This window comes from Sceloporus undulatus, chromosome 6 (genome assembly GCF_019175285.1).
Source record: "Sceloporus undulatus isolate JIND9_A2432 ecotype Alabama chromosome 6, SceUnd_v1.1, whole genome shotgun sequence".
NCBI classification, from domain to species: Eukaryota; Metazoa; Chordata; class Lepidosauria; order Squamata; family Phrynosomatidae; genus Sceloporus; species Sceloporus undulatus.
In genome coordinates, this window is record NC_056527.1 from 111,205,209 (window position 1) to 111,215,448 (window position 10,240).

Sequence of the window (10,240 nt, forward strand, 5' to 3'; positions counted from 1 at the left end):
ACCCAATCTCAATTGAGGAGCCTGCAGACTGTACTTTTCCAGCCCTGGGCTAGTTAGACCAACTTCACACATTCATAAGAATCCAATTCAAACACTTCTGGTTTTAAAAGTGAGGCTTAACAGATTTATTTGGTAGGTTTAGGTCTTAACAGCCAGAGATTGTTATCATTATTCATTTCTTCATTTATTTAAATCAATTAAAAGACTCATTGCCATATATAAAACGATATCTCGAAGCAGTTGCCACCCTTGGACCAACCTGGATCCTATTATTGTGGCTATGAGTGCATTCTGCACCCTAGAAATAAGGCCGTTTAAGTGCTCTAACTCACTCTTATGGAGTCCTGGGATTTGCAGTTTTACAAGGTCTTTAGCCTTCTCTGCCAAAACTACAAATCCCAGCATTCTGTAGGGTGGAGCCATGGTAGTTTATGTGCTTATACTTGGCTTTCTTTGGATTTGATCTACTCCTGTCAAAGAGCATTATTTCTACAGTACAGGTCAGTGGTTCCTAAACTTCTGTCCTCCAGATGTTTTGGGCTTCACATCCCAGAATTGCAGACTTTTGGCTGGGGCTTCTTGGATCTGAAGTACAAAACACCTGAAGGACTAAAGTTTGGGAGTCACTGGTGTAGATGCACCCTACATTTTCTCCATGGCTCTACCCACGGCCCTTGCTAGGTCATGCCCCAGTCTTTGTTTGGATCTTGTCTACTCCTGCAGTTGGTAGTCTTCCTTAAACATACGGGACAAGGATAAAGCACGGATCGGGGAACTGGTATTGCTGAAATATGATGTCGGGAGCCGTAAGGGAACATAGTCATAGCAGCTGGGGCCTCCCAAGGTGCGGCCGCACTCCAACAAGTAAGAAAATTCAATGCGCCCATGAGAGGAGTAGCAGGTGAACCAGACAGGACCTCCTCCGGCCACCAAACTGCCGCGACATTTCTGCAAGAGGTCGTCACGCCAGACGTCTTTGTCCCAGAGTTCCACCGTAAAAGGATCGTAGCCGTGCAGCGTGACGACCCCAAAATCTAGGGTTTCGGACCAATTGGGGTGGTTATTGTTCCCGATGACCCTGGTTTGCCTTTCTTGATCGTGGAAGAAAACCTTGACATAGGCATCGGTGGCAGTGAAATGGTCACCCCAAAGGTTGGAGCCACTGGAAATGGTGAAGCTGAGTCGTGCCCGTCCCCGTTCCCAGGCGCAACACATGTCATTGACGACGGCGTCGGCCTGGCATGTACATGTGCAGCTGTTGTCTGAGCTCTGGGTACTCCAGGGTGGGCAGTTTTGTGGGCAATCTCTCCTAAGGGCTCTCCGGATGATATGACCCATGATGGCTCGCTTCAGCAAATTCCTCCTTGGGTCTGTTTGCTTCAACAAGGTGTGGAGGGGGAGTAAGGAGAAGGAGACCAGGCCAGGCTTTAGTTTGACCGTCTTCATCCATTCCAAAAAGAGCTGGACCTCTCCAGTTTGTGAGAACAGCATCTCTACCCGCTGGTCTCCTCCCACCACCTCCGTGATCTGACCGGTGTAGATGTCGTAAAAATTCCCTTGGCCGTTGGTCCCCCAGAGCTCTTGGCACTTGGAATTGAGGGAACTGGATCCTAATAGCCATTCGTGTCCTAAACTAGCCTCCCACTTCAAGCAGTCCTTGACTCTGGAAAGGGTTAAACCCGCCAAGGCCATGGTGCAAGTCCGCACAGCGTGAAGGTGTCGCACTCGCCCACCCAGCTGTACGTGGCTGATGTAGTGGGTGCCATAGATGTTGATAAAGTGCTGGTATTCCTCAAGATTGTATGTCCTTGGCAGCCTGTCCACCGCATGGGAGAAGTGCTGGGCCAACAGCGAGGGACTTTGCAAAAGTCTTAGCCTGCCAGGAGAAAGAGAAAGTTAAAAGCAAAGTACAGACTCTGTCACTCTAGGCTAGTGTTTCCCAAACTTTGGTCCTCCAGGTGTTTTGGACTTCAGTTCCCAGAAGCCCCAACCAGCTTGGATAACAGTCAGGGATTCTGGGAGCTGACGTCCAAAACACCTGAGGGACCAAAGTTAACCACTGTAGTCTAGGCCTCTCTACACCCTGTGGTTATACAGGGTCCATGCCTAGGGTTGCCATATTCCAGTCCTTCATGTTCAGGCATCTAGTGTGCATATTATGCAAATTATTGTAATTATTAATTTGCATTCTGATTATGCAAATTCAACACATTATTCATTGCACTTTTTCTAACATATTTCAACCTCAGTCCCTGTACTCTCTTTTGCTTTCTTTTCTCCTAGCTAGTGTGAAGAGAGGGAGGCTTTGAAGCAGCTGCAGAGAGTAAAGGGAATCCCTTTATTCTCTTGAAAGCCAAGTTCCACTGTGTTGCCTTAAGGGCTGTACGGACTGCCCTGAAAGGGCAGTCTGCAGCCGTTCATTTTTGCCCCACATGGAGGCCGCACCAACCTTAAAGGAGGCATAAAAAGAACCCGCTTCCAGTGGGTTCTTTCTGGGACACGCCCAGGGTGCCCTTGCGCACACCGATGACGTATGTGCAGCGCAGTGCTGTTTGGAGGCTGTGCCATGTGTACATCATCATGGCGGCCCCTGTGTGGACAGCAGAGAGCCATGATGCTGCTGGGGGTGTGCAGTGGGGCTTGGGAGCATGCAGACATGCCACATTCCTGATCCCTAAAATCAGCCCCATGGTGGCGCTTTTTGGCTCATCTGTATTGGGCCTTAAACTCAACAATCACCACATTACACATGGCCATCTCTGCTTGCCTCCCCTTTTCTACCTTCTGGGCCTGTCAGGGGAAGAATGGAGGGAATGGAAGAATATGATGGAAATGCTACACCTGTGCAAAAGCAACCAGAGCCTGTAGGGTGGGATGAGGCTCCTGCCAGTCTTATTGCATGGTTTCCTGTTTCATTGCCACTGCGATATTTTAACTTACCCATCAGCCAGTGATGAAGGAGAAATCCGGGATTGACTGCTTCAAGTGGCCTAGCTGGCCGGAACATATTTTAGTCCCTTCAATCTGGGATTTTCCAGTCTTTCCAGGACAAATGGCAACCCTGTCCATGGCATTTTCACTGTCATGAGTTCTTCCTGGAGAATCTTAGGATTTATAGATTTATAGTTTTGTGAGGCACTTGGACTTCTCTATTAGAGACCTCTAGTTCAATTCTTCGGGGTTCCCAGATAAGAGGAACTGAGAATTAAACCAAGGTATCCTGGTACCTAGTATAGGGGAGTAGACTAGAGCTCTCTATTAAAGAGTCCTAAGTATTTCCAACAACAAATTGCAAGTCCCAGGCATTAAGGTAGTACCAAACTAATATAACAGTGTAATTATACTGCAAAATTGCCCCCATGCCCTGTAGGGCAGTAAAATAAGTTTTCAGTTGTGGGAGGTTTGCAGCAGGAGAATGCAACACTTCAAGGTCCTCTGAGGAGCATCAATGCAGCCCCTAATCTTCCCAGACAATTGCCCACCCCTGCTTCATAACCTCACTTGTTTTAGTAGCACCTGGTCTGTTGCCCAAGAAAGCATGGGACTCTCTGTGAATGAGAGAGTCTTCCTTCCTCTTCAGCTCAGTGGATTCTCTGCTTATGGCCCTCAGGGTGCCACTAATGCTCACCTATAGAATTTGCAGGAGATCTCTTGCTTCACAAAGGTGTACCTGTCTTGGAGAGATTTGCCATGTGCATAGAGTGTCATGCGAGACCGAGATCCAGCAAAGGCCACCTGGGCCTTGGAGAGTCCTAGTGCTACCTGCCAGTCATTTTTTGCCTCCTTGGGCAACCCCAGTTCGATTTCCCAGTCGTTGTTCACATCCCTGGCCACTGCGTGGGCTACATCCACATCTGAGTTCTCCACGGAGCTGCTCACTTGCCGATGGCAATCGCCGTGTGCCCGCCAGTCCACGCCAGCCAGAGGGAGTCTCTGGAGCTGCCCAGCCATCAGAGGGTTTTGGCACAGAGTGCATGTCCCATTAACTCCCTGCCACTGGCTGGTGTCCACCACGTATGCCCCTTTCCTGGCCAGAGTAGTGATGTCCACTCCTTCACCAATGAAGTTATGGCCAGGAACAAAGGGGGCTGGCTTTCTGCAGATGAATCTGTTGAACATCTGGCAGTGACCTGTAGCTACTGGCTGGAGAAGGGACACAAAAAAGAGGACAGAATCTAAGAAGAGGTGGTGTTTGGACATGACTGTTCTTCTGGGATCCCTCACCCCACGGGGGGAAATGTTGGCTTCTATATCACCCTGGGAAGAAGAAAAAATAGAGAGGGGTTGTTTAGATATTGGTATCCATATACATCTGATTTTCTTTCCCAAGGAGCCCGGAAAACAGTGGAGGCTGGTGGGGCCACTCTCCGTGGGACAACAAATCCAACCTTGGGTTTAACTCAGAACTTTCAAAGAATTATCCAAGATGCTGAACTGCCCCAAAAGGTTCTTGTACCTTGGAGAGGGCCCCAATGATTTCATTGTCCTGGGTTTGAGGGAGATGCATAGTGGTTTGAGTGTTGGACTGCAACTGGAGACCATGAAATGCACTGGATGACCATGGGCAAATCACATGCTCCCTCAGGGGAAGCAAATGGCAAACATCCTCTGAACAACTCCTCCTAAGAACATGATAGGGTTGCCTTAAGTCAGAAATGAGTTGAAGGCACACAACAACAAACCTGCATCAGCCATACCACGATAATCAATTGTAAGGAATATAGGACATTGCTCTTTTTCCTGCATTTCAATTGCTGAAGCCTCCACTTCTTTCCTTCTTGAGTATGTGGTTTATTAATTTTGGGAAATACTCATAAAAATGAAGTGAACTGACCTTTTCCCCTTTAACACCAACCAAATTCAACAGGTGTAGCTCCTAGCGTAGAAAGGGTCATGTTGTACCTGCTTGTTGCGTAGGTGTTAAAGATGCAGAGCCCCATGGGGGGGATGGGGTGGCAACTCTTTTTCAGTAATAACATGGTTGAATACACAAGTATTTAAACCAGGGTTTCCAGAATGAAAACTTGGGACAGGTCCTGTCCCTTTAAAGTTTAGAAGAGATTTGTGTAGAAGAGGGAATTTGAACCAGTGTTGCTTGTTACTTCGTTGCATGAAAAGAAACATCTGTTGAAATTCCCTCTGTAGTGGTTTGAACATTGGAGTATACTGTAATTGGAGAACAGGGTTTGAATCCCCACTTGGCCGTTAAATCCACTGGGTGACCCTGGACAGGTCACACTCTCTCAGCCTCAGAGGATGGCAATGTCAAGCCCCCTCTAAACAAACATTGCCATGAAAATCCTATGATATAGATTTGCATTAGGGTTGCTATACATTGAAAACAACTCGACGGCATACAACAACAATAAACATAACCATTAAAGTGTACAGGCGCCTTTTCCATTTGTCACTCTGGCAAACTTAAATCAAACCCAGGTCTTGAAGAGTTAAACATCAAATTGGTCAGTCTGGTTTTTCCCATATTCAGATTTTTTAAAATCTCACGTTCTGTCCATTCCAGATAGGAACACAAATGTGACTTTGGCTCAGTACTTGGGAAACAAAGGGAGATGAAATGCTCCGCCATCCCTGCTCTCACAACAATAGAGGGCTTCTAGAAAAAGAAAAGTCATTCCTCCACTGAGCAATTGCTGTGAACAATTTGCAGCTAAACTCAGAGGGGTCAGGGAAGAATGAAAAGCAGAACAGATTGTGCTGTCGCCCATATACATACATACATACATACATACATAATCTCTAGGCACTATGATTTTCATGGTTCTGCCACTCTGCTGTTTTTGGCTCCGCTCATTTCCAGATTGCACCATTCCCTCTTTCTACTGCTTGAACAACAATTGTCCTTATAATCTCACATTTCCCAACACTGTCTGTTTTTACCTTGCTGACCTACTTTCCTCCTTGGCTTTTCTGAACCAGGTTTGTGAACATATGGGGACTTTCAACTCACCAACTCCTTCCTTCAACAGATAAGGCCATTTCCAATGACAAGCTCAGCAAATCTGGGTTTCTCTGCCTTCCTCTTGTTTGTCTTTTTGAGCGGCTCCAAATTCCACCGCCAGCACACGTGGCTTGAATTATCGGGGAATTGGGGGAAAACAAGAGAAAGGACTTCCTTCTGAAAAGTGTTATCTCTGTGTATGGAAGAGAATAATTCGCTCAGATATGGTTGGGGGAGAGAAAAGGGATATTCATGGATAAAATAAGGTGAAGAAAGGAGGACTCCAGCCTTAAGCTTCCTCATCTTCTGCAGCATTATTCCTTCAGCTTTTGCAAACACCAAGGCCATCTGATATTTGGATGCAGTTCGAAGGATGTGTGCTTTTCTCCCTGATCTATCATAGACAGTTGGACACAGAAAGAAATCTCTTAGCTATTTCTTTATTATTCTAATTTTTGCAAGAATGCTTCCCACTCAGCAGAGTGCGATGGCAAAGAGGCATTCCCCAGTTTGTGGAGCAAAGTGGCTGTTTTAATTCTTATCTGTCAGACTAAAAAGTCACAATACAATCTCCACTTCCAGAGGCCAAAAGGAGAGGCACCAGAAGGTAATCTAGGAAGCCAGTCTTCACTCTTCAGCCAACTTTGCATCCCAATCATTTTGCCTCTCCCGCCAAAGCTTTTACCTTGTTTTACTTTGTTTACATATAAATGCTGCTGATGTTCTGTTTTGCTCCCAGCCTTTGCTATGATGACAATACAGTTGCATGAACAGCATACAGCCTGACTTGCCCTCATGATTTATCACACGTTGCTACCGACAATATCAAACAGAAATGCTAGGCTTTCCTTTTTTCCTCATCCTGTCCCCACTCTTAAGCAAACACCATATTATGTCCATTTTGTACAACACCATCACTGTGTTTCCTTAGCTGAAACTACGAGAATGAAACATTGCTACACAAAAGTTAGAAGAGGAGTAAGGAGCTGCTGTAGGGAGGGAAATGTGATTTAAGCCTAGGCCTCCTTGGTCCAAAACACACTGCAGAAATAATCCGATTTGAGATCCATTTAACTGCCCTGCCTCAATGCTAGGGATGTCTGGGATCTATAGTTTTGGAAGACATTTAGCCTTCTCGCTGTCAGAGAGCTCTGGTGACACAATAAACTACAATTCCTAGGAGTCCCTACCATTGAGCCAGGAAAGTTAAAGCAATCTCAAATGAGATTATTTTGGCAGTGTGTTTCGGACCTTTCACACTACACAATTATAGCACCTTGACAATTTTACTTGCTTTAGTGATTTCAAATCTTCTTGTAGAGAATAATCAGAATAACCGATTCGCTCTCTCTAGCAAAGAATTCTAACTAAAATGTCCAGATTTATTTTTTTTAAATTGTTTTTATTGAAATACAAATTGAGTTTAGATATATAAAACTAACTCTACAAGGAAAGAAAGAGAGAAAAAAAGGGAAAATAAAAACAACTCCCCAAAAGCATTTGGTTATACCAATAGCTACTAGGGCAATCCTCATTTTAGCGTTCAGAGTTATGTCTTTACAGTTGATGATCTTGTCCATTTCATTCATAGCTATCCTTTCCAGTCCTACTCTTCTCCTGATTTCTTGACTGCAGCCTCCAGTCTGATCAATATTTGAACCAAAGCAAAGATACACAATTGTGCACTAAGGTTACACTCAACCAAGTCATGGTGTTCCCCATTGACATGTATTGATGTGAGAGCTGGATAATACAAATAAAAGCAGATAAAAAGCTCATTTGAGACATGGTGCTGGAGAAGAGCACTGATACCATGGATGGCCAAAAAGACAAATAAATGGGTCCTAGAAGAGATCAAGCCTGAACTGTCTGTCCCTAGAAGCCAAGATGCTTGAACTGAGGCTGCTGTACTTTGGCCACATCATGAGAAGACAGCAGCCACTAGGAAATATTATAATACTAGGGAAGGTAGGAGGCAATAGAAAGAGAGGGAAGACACATGACAGATGGCCAGACTCAATTAGAGAGATTATGTGCTTGAATTGTAAGACTGGACCAGAGCAGTGCCTTACTGAACTACAAATCCCAGAGTTCCTTGGGAGGTAACCATTTCAGGGTCCCCCCCGCCTTGAGTGAAAGAGGTGATTGGTTCTCCTTCTCAGCCAATAGCAAGGCAGACTGGTAGTAGTAGTCTTTCTAGTCCCGCCTTCTCACTTCCTCTTTCTTCTTTTCTTTGGCTGGGGAGCAGGTGAGGCCTTGCTGTCCTCTGCAGTTCAATCCATTGCAAATCGCAGGTGAGATTATGCCATCCATCCTTGTTATGGTTTTGAGTTTTTGCCTTATTAGATTATCTCTCTAATATTTAGCTCTCTAATTATAAATCTAATAATTAGCTCTCTAACGTGGCTGTTCATTACAGTGGTCCCCATACTGTCCCCTTTAAGAGTCTTTGGACTTCAGCTCCCAGAATCCCAGTCTATTGGCCAACATGGCTGAGGCTTCTGGGAGCTGGAGTCCAAAATCTCTTGCAAAGGGCACAGTTCGGGGACCACTGGTTAGGGCTGTTTCTGCCTCTGATTCTGTTGCATGCTTTTCAGTATTTGGGAGGGGATTTTGCTTCTTCTTTCCAAATCCATATTTGGGTGGTTGTTTCTTCCAAATATTAAACATTATATTCTGGGTCCTGATTTAATCAGTTTTAGTTTTCCTTTCTTATACTTTAGCATTGGAGCTCACATTAATTGCTTTTTTGGGAGTCTCTTCTCTTTCTCTCCTGGCAAAGTCCCCCCCAAAAAGGGGGAAGATCAGACAATTTTGGCTAGAAAAGGGTTTGGTTTCCTCCTTTCCCCCAGCAAATATCCTGAGAAATTTTGAAGAGGGGATAAAAAGGCCAAAAAGAGAGAGAGCTGCAAATATATAATGCAAAACTATGCCCCTCCATACCATCTTAACTAAGAAGAGAAACACCAAGAAAGCCTAAGACTAAAATCTTAAATTTTAATCTCTCCTGTTTGGTTTGTAACAGCTTGCCTGATGAAGAAGCCAGTGGAACTTCGAAAGCTTGCAACATGAATATTCTGCATTTTGGTTGGCCCAATAAAGGTATCACTGTTTGGTGGGTTTTTGTTTGAATTTGCTAAATGTCCAATATAGCTATCCCTGGATCTTTAATGCAAAGATGATAAGAAGATTGGAATACTGGAATAAGAATGCAATTGAAGGCTCAAAACAACAACAGTAATGGGATAATAGTAATGAATTCTGTAAAAGTCAAAACAAAGGGAAACAATGCCAAAGTACATATTCCAGCAGGCAAGGCATTTGCTTATACTAAAGGCTGGACGGATGAGAAAGTAGAAGGGGGTCAGTGCTCCTAAGGCAGATTAAACTCTTGCCTTCCATATATATATATTTGGAATAACGTGGGTAGCTATGCAACCCAAGACTCAAAACAACAATAGTGATAATAGTAATAGAGAAGGGTTTTTTTTTATCCTGGTGTAATGACGGCCCACCAGTCATTTGAGGACTCCTCCCAGACAAGAAAGGGTTAAGATGGGGAGGGGGAAGGTACATGCTAAGGAGAGCTTACATCACATGCTAATCAGAATTTACATCACAGCTGATGTAAGGCTCAACTGGCCAATCATTTGAGCAGGACCGGGAGATTCAAGAATGTTCCCAACAGAGGGTTTAAAAGGCCTCTGAGACCATGCAGTCTGAGCCTTTTTCCTTTGTGTGGCCTGGTTGGGCCTTTGCCAAGAGGCAGGCTTAAGGGATGCGGGTCAAGCTAGGCAATGGGGGCCAGCTCCTTGCATCCAAAAAACCACCCAGGACTGCTGATCCCTTCTCAGTGTGAGTAGCTTAGAAAATGTGTTAGCCAGAGTGTCTCGGCTTTTGTTACTTTTATCCTTTGGTTTGCCCGAAATGAATGTCTTGTAACTATGCATTCTTTACCTGTAAGACAGGGAGGCCTTGCATGGATGATAACTTAGTGCTCTATACTGTTTAGTTAGAGTAAATACACGTGTCCCTCTATATTCGCTAGCGTTAGAGGCACAAGACCCCCATGAATATGGAAGAACTGCAAATAATGTGGATCTGTACAATTTACGGCTCAAAGCAACAATATTAATAGGTCAGACCAGTTGAAGATCTACATAGGGTCTCAGTCCCAAGTGTTGCTACACAATCTTGGGCTGGAATTTTGTTGCAGGCTTCGACACTGGCCTCAAAAGCTGTTGCTTGCTGAGGGCTTTGTAGATATTATTTATTTATTTC

The 10,240-nt window shown here is 44.8% G+C and overlaps 1 protein-coding gene and 1 long non-coding RNA gene across 7 annotated transcripts in view; one reads left to right on the forward strand and one right to left on the reverse strand.

The window, feature by feature from the left end:
- Positions 1-100: 100 nt before the first annotated feature.
- On the reverse strand, positions 101-6,120 carry LOC121935633 (perforin-1-like). 2 transcript variants are annotated; one of them, XM_042477366.1, is made up of 3 exons: positions 5,969-6,120; positions 3,629-4,257; positions 101-1,876 (listed from the first exon to the last, which is right to left on the reverse strand). In XM_042477366.1, exons 2-3 carry the CDS (start codon positions 4,198-4,200, stop codon positions 712-714), a joined length of 1,737 nt encoding a protein of 578 aa, XP_042333300.1. In that variant the 5' UTR covers positions 4,201-4,257; positions 5,969-6,120; the 3' UTR covers positions 101-711. The 2 variants fall into 2 exon arrangements, with proteins under 2 accessions (XP_042333300.1, XP_042333299.1); XM_042477365.1 differs by lacking the exon at positions 5,969-6,120 and adding an exon at positions 5,751-5,860.
- A 2,118-nt stretch (positions 6,121-8,238) lies between these two features.
- LOC121932550 overlaps positions 8,239-10,240 on the forward strand; it is a 5,088-nt gene continuing 3,086 nt past the window's right edge. The window contains exons 1-2 of one of the 5 annotated variants that reach the window (XR_006104374.1): positions 8,239-8,253; positions 8,985-9,074. This is a non-coding gene — a long non-coding RNA (uncharacterized LOC121932550). Of the gene's footprint in view, positions 8,254-8,984; positions 9,075-9,105; positions 9,815-10,240 lie in introns of those variants that run through there. The other 4 variants (XR_006104373.1, XR_006104377.1, XR_006104376.1 and 1 more) reach the window with 4 other exon arrangements.